Source organism: Bos indicus x Bos taurus, chromosome 1 (assembly GCF_003369695.1).
Source record: "Bos indicus x Bos taurus breed Angus x Brahman F1 hybrid chromosome 1, Bos_hybrid_MaternalHap_v2.0, whole genome shotgun sequence".
In the NCBI taxonomy this organism is placed as follows: domain Eukaryota; kingdom Metazoa; phylum Chordata; class Mammalia; order Artiodactyla; family Bovidae; genus Bos; species Bos indicus x Bos taurus.
Window position 1 is genome coordinate 85,120,366 of NC_040076.1, and position 13,750 is coordinate 85,134,115.

Consider the following 13,750-nt stretch of genomic DNA (forward strand, 5'->3'; position numbering starts at 1 on the left):
GTTTATAATATATTGTCCTCATTTACCAAATTTTGCCTCCTCCAGGTTAGTATTTTTTTTTTTCAGACATACTCTTTTTCAATATTTGAATGATGTTTTGATTCTATTTTGATTCCATGTGACTCTCCAATAGCTTTTATTTTTTTATGTTTGATGGCTTAGTCATTTTGGACAATGATAAGTTTCTTATTCTAATTTATAACTTGATTCCTGTGGATTGTGCTATATTTATACTTGTATCTAGTTATTCCTTTATTAATATCTTTTCTTTTTCTCATTAAATATTTAAGTATTTACTACTTGATAAGTATCTTGCTAGGCATAGTTTATTCTTCCCTTGCTTCTAGCTTGGAATATGAAACATGGAAGTTATTTAAAATGCACTATCTAAAAGATCAGACTTATGCATATGGTTCGGAGAAGGCAGTGGCACCCCACTCCAGTACTTTGCCTGGAAAATCCCATGGATGGAGGAGCCTGGTGGCTGCTGTCTATGGGGTCACACAGAGTCGGACACGACTGAAGTGACGCAGCAGCAGCAGCAGCAGCAGCAGCATGCATATGGTTGAATCTTATTCAGTGTTGAACATCAAAACTAATCATGTTTTTGACTGATCTATTAGTCAGTGGGGCCATGTATACTGGTCTACTTAGTTCTTAAGATGTTTTCAAAGGAAGACTATAGAACAACAGCCTTGTTAAGATAATCACAGCAGACTTATCTTTAAATGGAGAATTTCAGGCTGGTATGAGTCAAAAAATTTCCTATGTACAAAACAAGACTTATTTACTAGATAGTTCAGTTCATTTCACAGTCACTCAGTCGTGTCCGACTCTTTGAGACCCCATGGACTGCAGCACGCCAGGCTTCTGTGTCCATTTACTAGATATATAAAATCTAAACCTCCGTGTCTGTCTAGAGGCTAAGAAAAGTATCATACGTGAGCATTAATTCATTCAGTGGATTTTTAAAGTAGTACTCTGCTAGAAACTAGGGATATAAAAATGATTAAAAATGAGCTTTGCCCTTAAGGAACTTACTCCCACAAGAAATAGATGAGTCAGATAAGTAAATCAGTTATTATAACTGATGAGGTATTAAAGTACAGCTTTCTGTGAAAGCACAAAAAAGGGAGATCTCGATTGGGACAGTAAGGTAAGAAGATAAAATACCAGAGGTTAAAGTTTAGGAACAAGAATTTAATTAGCTGAAGAAGGGCACCAAGGGCCAAGGAAAGGTGATGTATAAAATAGCATGATGAGCTTGGAAATGTCTTTTTGCAAACTTACAAAGAATTGGCTCCGTATTAAAAGAAGGGTGAGTGGAATGGTTAAAATACCCCTTACACAGATCAGACTCTCTCTGAGGTCTTCAGGGCCTTGTCTCATTTCCTTTTTCCTAATTCCTTTTCTTTTGCCCAAGGTTTTTGGATAGAACCGTATCGAAAGTCTAGTCTATGGTAATTTTAGAATTTGAGCTGCTGGCCTGCTGATGGGGTAAGTCAAATGGGCGTTCATGCTAATAACCTAGGTGAGAGCACAGAAGAGCAGTCATGGATGGGATCCCAGTATACTTGTGTGTGCCTCAGCAAGTTGTTGACTGTATGGAAATGATTTCTTTTTCTATGCCAGTGTTTCCTTTTGTCTGAATTCAGAGCCTTGAATAGGCTAACTTGTTGCAAAGGTCTCAAAAGTTTTACTTCATGAACAACATCAAGAAAAGGAGTTGAGACAGTTCTCAGGATTAGCTCTAGTGAATCTAGTATATCACATGGTAAAGGTGCTTATTAGAAATGTCTACTCTACCCACCTAATTCCTTTCCTAATTCCTTATCTTTCAGGAATCAGCTTAAATGACTTTTTTTTTTTTTCTGAGAAGCTTTGTCTCATCTTCTGTATTAGATCATGTCCCTCTGTTATATGCTTTCTTAGCACCCTGCAATTTTCCTTTGTAGTGCTGAATATGACTCCAGTTAAATACTAAATTATGTAATTAATGCTTTCACACCAGACTCTTTAAGTAGAATATTAGCTTTATGAGGGCAGGAGCTAGATTTTATGCTGCTGTATCTGCAATGCCTAGCAGCATTCCTGGCTCATAGCAGATGCTCAGTATTGATTTTTTGAAAATAATTCAGTTACTTGTTATCCCAGTTCCATTCAACAAATTGAAAAGTAGCAGAGCTTCTAAGTAAAACCAGATCTGTAGATCCTAGAGCTAACGGGAACTCCCAGGAATCTCTCAAAACTAACACAGGCTTCTAGGAGAGTTCAAATGATGGCTCTGGGTTATCTCCTCTTATTATTCTACCTGGCCTCTCCTGATGGTATTTTGGCTCAAAACTAACCCAGCACCTTCTCGTTCATTCGTGTCAGCAACTTGTTATTGTAACTTGCTTGCCTCAGGCCAGAGCTTCCTTCATTATTGAGTGCCAGATATGTTTGTCACTGTGCCAAATACTTGGGATAAAAACTTGGAAAGGCATGGACTTGACCTCAGGAGAGCCATAGGCTGCCATGAAGTGACAAGATCAGAGCAAGCTTCATCAATCTCCAGGGAACCATTGCTTGGAAATTAGAAGACCATTGCCCTTTTAGAATAAAGAATTTGATCACTGTGAAAATGCACATCACCTTGGAAATCATAATTATTGTTAGCTGTTATCAAGTACTTCTGCCTTCATATAAATGAAAAATTGAGGAGCAGGTTTTGGCTCCGAGGTGTAGAAGGACAGAGAAAAGGCCTTTGGGAGTGTGAGAAGAAGAGGGACAGGAGAGCTAGTAAGTTGGGAAAGGGGTAAAAATGAAATAGCTAGAGCAACAGTGCCTAGCACATAGTAGACACAATTTACTCAAGGCAGTGCTTGAATAAAGGGCAAGTTTTACCTTAGGCTGTTTCTTTAGGTAGCTAGTGATTTCTGGTTGAGTAAAAGTTTACAAAATAGGAAACAGATGGCTCCAGCTGTTTGGGGTTGACGCCAAATCCCAGTTATGCTCACAAAGTAGGACTTCACAGGGAGACCGTACAAGATGTATTTTTTTTTTTTTTCTCTTCTAGCACCGTGAATTCAAGATTTCCATTTACTCTGGGGTGGTGGGGTGATAAATTGGGAGATTGGAATTAACATGTATGTTCAATTCAGTTCAGTCACTCAGTCGTGTCCGACTCTTTGCGACCCCATGAATCTAGGGCCTCCCTGTCCATCACCAACTCCTGGAGTTCACTCAGACTCACGTACATCGAGTCAGTGCCACTGATCTCCAGTAGCATATTGGGTGCCTACTGTACTACTATATATAAAATAGTTAACTAATAAGGACCTTCGGTATAGCACGGGGAACTCGACTCTGTAATGGCCTATATGGGAAAAGAATCTTAAAAAACAGTGGATATTTGTATATGTATATCTGATTCACGTTGGTGTACACCTGAAACTAATACAACATTGTAAGTTAGCTATACCCCAATAAAAATTTAAAAGTTCAGTATCAAAAAAAGTTAGCATGATGGTAAAGAATCCACCTGCCAGTGAAGGAGAGACAAGAGACTAGGGTTCAATCCCTGGGTCGGGAAGATCCCCTTGGAAGAGGAAATGGCAACTGACTCCAGTATTCTTACTTGGAAAATCCTATGGACAGAGGAGCCTGTCAGGCTACAGTCCGTGGTGTTGCAGAGTCAAACATGACTGAGCGACTAAGCACAAATCAAAAAAAAAAAAAAAAAAAGGTTATATAAAGGAGTCATACACTGTTTTCAAAGGTTCCATGTAAGCTTGAGCTTAGATGCATATGCTGGGTTCTCTTAGCTATTTCAAACATTTTTTTAATCAAAGAAACTCCAATAGACTTAAATTGGTTATGAGAACTAGTGATGATGTTTCAAAAGAGGACAAATATACCATAATGGTGTCTGAATACTAAGATTTTTTTCTATGTCTGTGAGTATAATGTTTGCTTACACATACTAGCAAAGAACACAATTAGCATACTAATTTGATTCTCTACCTAAAGAATGAAGAATTGCTTTGACACAGACAGCTGTCCATGAATGGCTGGGGTGACCTTTGGTCAGTTTTCCATCTGTCTTAGAGTAGTAAAAAGTCCAGATTTAGACACGTTTTAGCTGTATGACCTTGAGCAGCCTTCTTATGTTGCTTTTTCTCAGTATCTTCACCTGTAAAATGGAGGCACATCTAATATCTGACTCATGAGGTGGTAGTACAGGTTAAGTTAGCACCTTGCTTGCAATAGATATACCATATATATATATATATTTTTCACTCTAGTCTGAATCTGTGTATTCTGAGGAAGTCTGTAGTAGGTATAGGACTATCTACTTCTACCTGCCTCTAAAGAGAAAGAAGTAGAGAAAGATTTTAATGAATCTATTTTAAGAGAATTCTGCAGCTATGCAGAAGTCAGCACTTCTTTTTGCCCTGGCTCCCAGGGATATGAGGCTCCAAGGATAGAGGCACAGGGAGACAGCAGATGATTGCCGTTGGGGAACATCTTAGGCCCATCTCTCCAATGTCATTGGCAGCTTTAAGAATATCAGGTTGACAAATCTAAATAACACCAATTATAATTGCATGACCACAGTTTCTCAAGATTGCCCTGTACTAACTTCCCTCTCCTGCCCTTTTCCCCCGCCTTAGACCAGTGGGTCTTAATCTTGGTTACACCTTGGAATCATCTGTGGAGCTTTAAAAACTACCGATGACTTGGTCCCATTCTCAGAGAGTCTGATTTTAATTGTCTTTTTAAAAGCTCTCCAGAAAGTCATTGCACTTTTGAGCACTGAAAATTTCAAAATTAATTTTGTTTTTCAATGTAAAGTCCAAGTTAACCCATGCCAAAAATGCAGTTAATAAAAAGAAATTGAGTCACAGGGCATAGAATTAATTTCATACTATTAAGAATATTTTGGTATCTTAAGGTTATTTGCTGTAAAAGTAAATGGCAACCCACTCCAGTATTCTTGCCTGGAGAATTCTATGGACAGAGGAGCCTAGTGAGCTACTGTCCATGGGATCGAAAAGAGTCAGACACGACTGAGCAACTAAGCAACACACACACACACACACACACACACACACACACACACACACACAGTTATTTAAAATCTAGTTTAATGTAAACACCCTCTGTCCTGCCCCGCCTCATAAAATTAAGGCTGTTGAGCCAACTTGGTATGAAAGGTACCAGGCTGGAAGGAGCAGAGCAGTAGGATTTGATCCTATCATTTACAGAAAGTTTCTTAAGAGGCAGTGGTAGTTCAGAGTGCTCTCTTGCATCTCTGGTTAGCTCTAGGGATCAAAGGATCTCCTCATTTATTAGCTCTTCTTGTTTGGCTGTTAGTTGTGCTAAATGGGTATTTTCAGCCCCACTGTCCACAAGACTTTGGTGTGTGTGTCATGATCTGCTGTGATTGAGATATGTTACAAGAAACGTGAAATGATAAGTTTTCGGGTTTAAGAATTAATTCCAGAAAACTCAAGGTTATCCTTGTAACAGCGTTGTTTTCACTCACTTGCACACCAGAACAGTATCCTGAATGGGAGAACATGGTGGAGTTACAATTACTATGGGGGACTGTCATTTGACATGTGTCCTTGTGGAACAAAGATTGGGGTTTTGCAAAAAATCCAATCTCCTAAGTCAAAAGCGTTCCTCACTGGGCCTCATTTGCAGCAGTGCATATTAATGGGGGTGGTGGAGGGAGCTGGACAAAGGGGCCTCTCTGTGTTCCAGTGCCCAGTCTTGTTTTTGGGGACAGAGAGGATCTTGTTTTCTTACATTGGGGAAGGAAGCTGGTGTACAAGGTCACACCTTAAGGCATCTTTGAACTGAAAATGGAAAAAACATCTTAAGTAACTCTACCAGGCTTTATCATCACAAAAATCAGTATATAAACAGGTCAAATGTAAACAAAATATTTTTAGGAAAAATAAGGACAAAAGTATTACATACTTAGGGGGTTCCTCTGATAATTTGAGTAATTGTGATCTGACCAGTAATTTTAATATTTTCTGCTGAACATGAAGGAATGGGGTACTCCGTTCAGCTTTTTCATTTGTTAGCTGAACTTGCTAGTTGAATAAAGAGAGAAATTGTCAGTTAGGTAATTTAGATCAACACTTTGTTGTTGTTGTTTTTTGCTTTTTTTTTGCTTTTCAGGGTTCCTGAGCAGAAGGGAAAATGAGCTTAAACATGAGGCTTGGAGGAGAAAGAAGGGCTGGGGAGAAATATGGTAAGCACTCAATAAGTGGCTGTAGGTGGTTGTCATGGTGGTGATGATAATATTAATAAATCTCTCCTGAGAAAGTTTTCAAATCACAGGGAACTTTGATTTTTATGAGTACTTTGATTTTTATGAGTACTGAGCTATTTAAAGTATTATTTATTACTTTTGTGCTTAATTTTTTTTCTAGTAAGGAATTTGAATGCAAGATAAAGAGGGATTTTTGAAAAGCTTAGCATTCTCAAATTGAAATCACTTGAATCATGTTTTTAATTTTCCTTGTTTGTAACAAATGACTTAATTATACTTTGGCATCTTAATTTTCAGCTTCTCAACTTATTAGTGAGTAATATTATGTGGAGTCCTTTGAGTTAAATGGACACAATGTCAAATAAATTTGATTTTATTTTATAATGCAATCGATTAAATTGGGCAAGTAACATAAAATATATGTTGAAGATTTGATTCCTTGTGGCAGTATGGCAAATGAAGTGAAGGACTTTCAAAAAGTGTGATAGATTGCTGTTACCATCTTATTACTACTAATACTATTAGCAACAAAAAGTTTCAGAAAATTCATGGGTACAGCTCAAGAAAAACTTGCTTATGGAGAGAAAATCAGGAATGTTTGGGGGGTACTTCCCTAATCTTTCAAAGCAGACACTATCCTGACTTCCCACAATACATTTGACTGGGTTGCTTCCTGAGACAGAAATCTGCAAGGCCTGGTCTGACACACGGCATTTGTTGCACTGCTAACATTGAAACATGGTATTTTCCTTTCCTTCCAGCTCTTAGTCTTTATTTTACTCTGCTCTTTATTTCACATTGCTTTTTATTTTACACTGACCCTAGGCTATTGGTGGCACTGTATGAAATCTCAGTTTTCTAGTCTAAAGATCTGTCACTGTTTACTGAGCTTTTATTGTCACTAGAGACAGCTTTGCATTTTAATACAGTTTCCAGTCCTCTAGGACCCTCTCCCCTGAAACAACTCCAGCTCCCCAGGGCTGCTGCAGAGTGGAGCAGAGAGAGGAGACGCTTTTGTGGACAGTGATGCTGATGGTAGATAACTCCAGCTGTCATTACAAGATCATCCAGATAAGGGGGGGACAATCAAGTAGGGCTTACAGTCCACTTGAGTTTTTCTGATTGTAAAACCAGCCATTTTTCAATTTAAATAATTTAAGGATTCCTGCTTCTCTATACTCTAAGGCTCATTTAGCCTCTTATTAGCTAACTGTTTCTCCAGTTCAAGAGGTAGAAGGGAGGAGTGCAGATTTTTTGTTATTGTTAATTCACAGCAGTGGGTAGTGGTGTGTAAATAAAAAATAAGCCAAACAAATTTGATGAGAAGAGAGAATAGAAATCCATGCAAGTAATCATAATTGATTTTTAAAAGTTAATTAAAAGGAATAAAACAGGACAAATAGTGCAGTGGCCTAGCATATTATCAACAGGCAAATGACAGAGAGGAGAATGAATTAGAAAATTGATTCCCAGCTAACTAGAACAAGAAACCAGACTAACACAGCTCTTAATTTTAAACTTGAAAATCCCAAATTCTTTACTAAGTCCTTTCCTCATAGTATTCTGACAATGATATTATCTCACATTATTTCCATTGAAGGAATTGCTGGGAGGAGTTGGAGGGAAAGAACAAAATGAAGTTGTGATTTCCTAGAGAATGCAGCTCAGAACCAATTTACAGAATCACCTGTGGCACATCAGTGATGGCAAATGTAGCCAATAAACCATAGGTCTTCCTTTTTTCTCTCTTAGTTGTAAGCTTTTTTATTTTTCTCTTATAAATTTTGCAGCCTTTCCTTCTTCCTAAATTTCTATGATCAAAGACCAGTAATCTACAATATTTACTTTCAAGTAGCATATACAGGAGCTACCCCTCAGGTCATTGACTTCTACTCAAGAAAACAGACCTGAGGAAACCATCCAGTAAGAAGGCAAGGCTCTTCCTAAACCTTTCAAGAACATCTTTTGGTAGGACTATGTCTAACATTTTTGTGTAGGCATTCTTGGGCTGGGATAGTTCTAGAGAATAATGTACTAGCTGAACCCACGGGCCTGTCTTTTCCTTTGCTTAGGAGACATCTGCTCAGATGAAGACACAGATTCCCCAGTATAGAGGTCAGAGCCTGAGCTAGTAGAGTTAATTAAAGAAAATATTTCCTAACAGAAGTAGGGCTTGAATCTGATGGAGGGATATTCCTGAATTATTAGAAAGACAGTGATGACATGCAGCCTGTTGTTGAACAAGCAAGGTCTTTAGCTTACACTTGAAAAAGAATTATCTTATATAGAAGGTAACATTAATAACTAAGCAGTTACAATAGGAGGAAAGAGCAGAAAACACTGTGTTGCATTTTCTTTCTCCCCCCATCCTCTTCCCTCCCTTCCTTTCGGCAGTTCTTCCCTCCTTCCTCCTTTGCTTTCTTTTCTTTCTTTCCATTCCTACCCATCTCCCTTGTTATAAACAATGGAAGCCCATCTTTGGATTATTAGAGAATTATCATAGATCTAATTGATGCATAAGTAGACCTCAGGAGAATATGGCATATCTCTATTCAAAGAACAGATTGTAAACAGATTGATATTCTGCTTTTCTTTTTTCCTTTCCCTCTTCTCTCATTTTAGAATTAGGGAAAACAAAAATAACCAGATGTGAGTGCCAGAGAGAGCTAAAATTGCTTGTGCTTCTTCTATTTGCTTTTCTTTTTTAGACACTAGAGCACTTCGGGTGATTTTTTTTCCTGAAGCTCTGTAAGATCATGGGCCCCAGTTGATTTCCTCACTACTATACTCCTGGCATTTAGTATTGTGCCTACATATTTGTTGAGTGATTGAATTAATGGGATGTCTATTAATATCCTGTCCAAAAAATTGAGGATAAAGGATGGGTAGATACAGAACCAGTTAACATAAATAACATAAACATTATGTTTTCTTTAATTTTATTTTCTTTAATCTGCAAAAGTTCTATAGAGAATTTCCCAAAACGTATTTAACAAAACGTTAGCTCTGAAGAATAGATAGATTTTTAAAATGCAAAATAGGTGAGGAAAGTCTATGAAAAAAATTGTTTAGGATACTCTATATTATACAAAGTTCAAAGAGATATTTACAATATGATTTCTCAGAGTTTTTCAGGTCCAAATTGTCACTGTAAATTTCTTAGAGCAGGATATAACATGCTACATTTTAAAGATTATTTGACTATGTTCCTCTTTTACTTGGCACATCTTATAGAAAGACTATTCCATAAAACACAGTTTGGGAAAAGTAGCATCTTCATTCAGCTTTACTTTCTTTAATTATCTTTTGAATTTAAGTTCTAATTTCTTTCACTGTACACGATACCCTTAAGCACAAAATGTGAATACAATTAACAGTACTGAATTTTACACATAAAAATAGTTAAGATGGTTAATTTTATGTTCTGTTTTTTTAAATCACAATTAAAAGTTTAAAAATACTCCCCAAATATTACTTTACTAAAAATAGATGAATCAGTATTTTACCTAAGGGCTATAATAATGAACCAAAAATTTAATGTTATTGCCAAATAAAGGGCATGATTTGGGGCTACAACCTTTACTCAGTTGTATTACATATCTGGATGCTGTATTCTCAGTAAGTATCTTGGTTTTGAACATTGACTTATGGATCTCTTAGTGTGTGTTTTTAGTAATATTGTTTAGGATGACTATGCAAAAAGATCTGTAGATGTGTAGGGAAAGTTTATTGTGGTTTAGTAGAGTGAGTTTAGGACTAAGGCACAAGAAATTGTGCCAAAAAATTGATATTGTTACTGACTCGGAGTGGTACATTAAGTAAACCCTGGTTATCTTATGGATAACGTTTCTTTATCCATAAGATATTTACTTCTTCCTTCCAGCATGGTTATCCCATCTTACATGGAACTCTAACAGTCACAGCAGATAAAGGCAAGAGGTAAGAGGCTACTTGGCCTCCCTTCCTCCATGGCCCTAAGTATCCCCAGAGAGCCCGAGAGCTCAAGGGAACATAGTTTGAAAATCATGATGTTAGATAATCTTTAGTTTTACCCAAGCCTTTTTCCTACCACTTGAAGTAAGACTGAAGCAGAAAAGAATATTTGTGTCCATATTAAAGCCTGTGAACCCCTGTAATGTTATACAGACTCACACAGCATTTAGCTATTACAGAATGTAGAATACTGCCATACCACATGTGGCAAGCACCTTTTGAATTTCAACATATATTTTAGATTAAAAAATAAGAAAAATATTACCAGAATGTATCCTTCCCTCAGTCATTTTATGGATACATTTCAAGATACCAACATGATGGTGGATTAAATTTGAATGCAAATATTGTCACTGAGAAGTTGCCCATTTGTATGGTTTCTAAGACTCTCTTATTTTTAATGAGCAAGGTTTTACTAAAAACAAAAAGTGTTAATTACATAAATATGCGTATTCTTTTCAAAGCATACACTATATTATGGTTAAAAAAATAGAAAAATGAATGCAAAACTATTTCAACAGAAGTACTGCTTCTTGAACAGCCTTTAAAATTATGACATGTTTACTGGGAAAATACGTTACTTGTGACAGGGGTTACAAAAGCAATATTAACCTTCTTGAAATTTAATAGCAAAGCCAGACATGTAAAAATCAGTACCAGACATGGTCACATAACTACTTTTGTTAAGATTGTATGTAGGATAAAACAGATATTTAAAACTACATTAAGATGTGGGTAAGTAAATGGGCCTTTAGAAGATTCACAGCACACATGCATCATGAATAAAATCTTGATGCAGATTGTGCTAAGGATAGCATTCTTGGAAATGAAAAACCTTGTTTTTTTCTTTTGCTTTTGTCATATTAGGGACTGTTGCTTTTGCAACAAGGTGTCAGACATTAAATTTGCCCTTACATATACATATATCTATCTTTTGAAGGCAGGCATTTGTTTACACTGACAAGCTACCAAACACTTTTGCTGCATTTAATATGTGACTAATGAGTTTTTCTCATTTATAATCAAAGAGGATGTTTGCTTCTGCAAAAAAATACATGATTTACCTAAACATAGCATTGATATTAAGCCAAGAACTCCATGGTAGTAGTTTAAAGATGTGATGAAATATAGATTATAAAATTTTACTTACCATCAAATACAAGTTTGTTTTACAAAATAATTTTTTTCTGAAATTTATTGTCACTATAATTTTATCATATAATGTTATTTATCATGTAACATTGATATTTAAAAGAGATTCATGTTTTAAATTATTTCATTGTTTTTATAACCCTAAAATATTTCATTAAAATCTCTGAAAGCGTTTTTACTTATTTTAGAGAGTGCTCTAGCTTGACACATATTAAAAAAATAAAGGTCAAAAGTCATAAAGGATAATAGCTGATGGTTTTGATAATGCTAATTATATATTACTGAGAATAAAAGTAGAAAAGGAAATATGAATACTAAAGAAAGATAAACATCCCAATGCTGGATTTAAAAAAAATAATGAAAAAACTCTTAAAATGTCTTTGTACTTCACTGTCATAATTCAAAGACATAATGAAGCCTGAATTAAAAATGTCAGTTTCTGTGAGTGTTGATAACTTGGTTCTTTGTTGGGCAAGTCAAAATGTGTCTGTTTGATAGGCAAAAATGACAGACTAAAAATGGGAGAAGTTGGATCTAAAAAAAGAAACACACACACATACACAGACACTCGACTTTAAAAAAGGTCCATAATGTACTTAAAGGAGAAGACCTGTAGGGTAGGAGGCAGTATCTTTAGGAAGTCACCGAGCAGCACTAAAAGGCAATGTCCACGGCCAATCAAAACGATTTCTGTGACTGCTGGGGCTCTTGCATCCCCATCTTTACACTAGACTGGAAACCCTTTGTACTAATTACCAGACTGTACCAGATTTTCTGGTTCAGTTCAATCCTATAATTGACTGACAGTGATGGGCAAGGAAGGGGAAAAATTCAGGCTCAACACTGCAAGCAGAGGGTCAGAAATGGTTTCACAGAGAGCTGGTCACAGCCTGGCACTAAAAGCAGGGTTAAGCAAGCATCATCAGCACTTTCTTCTAATTCTCAGGTTAAAAAGGAAATGAGGAAGAAAAAACAACAGTCCAGGCTGTTCTCCTCTTACAGACCAGTTCTTAGCGTGCAACCATTTTGCAAAAAATAGAGAATAGCTTCATGTGTAAATGGTAATTTTAGATGTCATTAATTTTTATTTTGCTTTTTGGAAATAGAGGTTTTTCTCCAAGAACTCAAATAGGGTCATTTTGCTAAAGTTCAACAGTCTTTTGTTTATTTACAGAAACTCGCTCCTCTCCTACTTGGATAACTGTGGTAATTCTAGGAAAAACAATGCTGCTATTTAATTCCTAGGGCTAAAAAAATCATTAAAGTGCAAGTCTTATTTAGAGAGCCTGTGATAGGTTACGTAATCAAACTTAAGGATTTGAAAGCATCATAATTCTCACCTCTTTTGCTTGTTTGTAATTCTCTGATTTGGATTTACTGTATGTCTTTAGTAATAAAATGGTTTAGTAATAAAGTAAAATACATGAACCCATACTTTTTAAAACAAAAGTTTGAATAATAATTTACATGACTTGCAGTTAATTCATTAAAGAAATAGAACACATTGAGCACTGGATTAAAGACTTAATCGGCTGACCATCATTTGTTATTTGCTTAGAACTGTTCTCCTCCCACTTTATTTATAACCAAAAGAGCAACCTCTAGCTTTAGCTACACCAAACATTAAAAAAGCAGGTGCCAGAATCAGGGTCAAAATGAGACTCAGGCCATTCAGTAGGCAAGTGAGAATTATGTACTATCTTGTTGAGGTCAATTGACTTGAAATTTAATCACAGGTTAAGCCCCCTTTCTTTCCAGGCTAAAGAGTAAGCAACACCTGTGCCAGCAGCAGCTCACATTGCAGTTGACATAGCAGCCAGTTCAATTTTTAGTTACAAGTCAATTACTTACAGGAATAGAAAGGGAACATTTCATTCATTCCATGGATGGTCACTTTCCCGGAGAAACCTGTCAGGCTTTCTTTCTCCAAAAGAAGAAAAGAGAAGAAAAAAGTGAAAGTTAAAAATAAGTGATATGCTGCAAAAGTTCTAGAGCTAGGCCAGCACACTACAGCAGAGAAGTTGCGCAAATGGCTTACCTTCCAAATACTGAACAGAGCTGTCTTGGCAATGAGGCCTATCCCTGCTGATAAGTCCTGGGACTTGCCTCATCAGAGAATCAAAACAGGTGAAATGATAATACGTGATCTACACCTGAGAAGAGGGCCAGCTAACTGTATGAAAGGAGAGAGCAAATGAGTAAACTGTCTTTCCCCAGCTACAGTCAGCCCTTGTGCAAGGGGAGTTTCAAATGCACTGGCTATAGACTTTTGTCCAAAGCTGTGGTTCTTTTTTTTTCCTCTTTTTTTCTTCTTTCTTTCTTTTCTTTTCTTTC

At 36.5% G+C, this 13,750-nt stretch overlaps 1 protein-coding gene and 1 long non-coding RNA gene across 5 annotated transcripts in view; one reads left to right on the top strand and one right to left on the bottom strand.

Moving 5' to 3' along the window:
* Positions 1 to 13,750, bottom strand: part of LOC113891754 — a 619,131-nt gene that overhangs the window by 125,129 nt on the left and 480,252 nt on the right. Inside the window, exons 1-2 of one of the 3 annotated variants that reach the window (XM_027540219.1) lie at positions 13,455 to 13,673; positions 13,268 to 13,336 (exon numbers count right to left, since the gene is read on the bottom strand). In XM_027540219.1, coding sequence (XP_027396020.1) covers positions 13,268 to 13,291 — 24 coding nt within the window. In that variant the 5' untranslated portion in view covers positions 13,292 to 13,336; positions 13,455 to 13,673. Of the gene's footprint in view, positions 1 to 13,267; positions 13,341 to 13,454; positions 13,674 to 13,750 lie in introns of those variants that run through there. The other 2 variants (XM_027540227.1, XM_027540236.1) reach the window with 2 other exon arrangements.
* LOC113891774 overlaps positions 1 to 13,750 on the top strand; it is a 182,723-nt gene that overhangs the window by 76,533 nt on the left and 92,440 nt on the right. For both annotated transcript variants that reach the window (XR_003510882.1, XR_003510883.1), the window contains exon 2: positions 6,178 to 6,250. This is a non-coding gene — a long non-coding RNA (uncharacterized LOC113891774). The remainder of the gene's footprint in view (positions 1 to 6,177; positions 6,251 to 13,750) is intronic.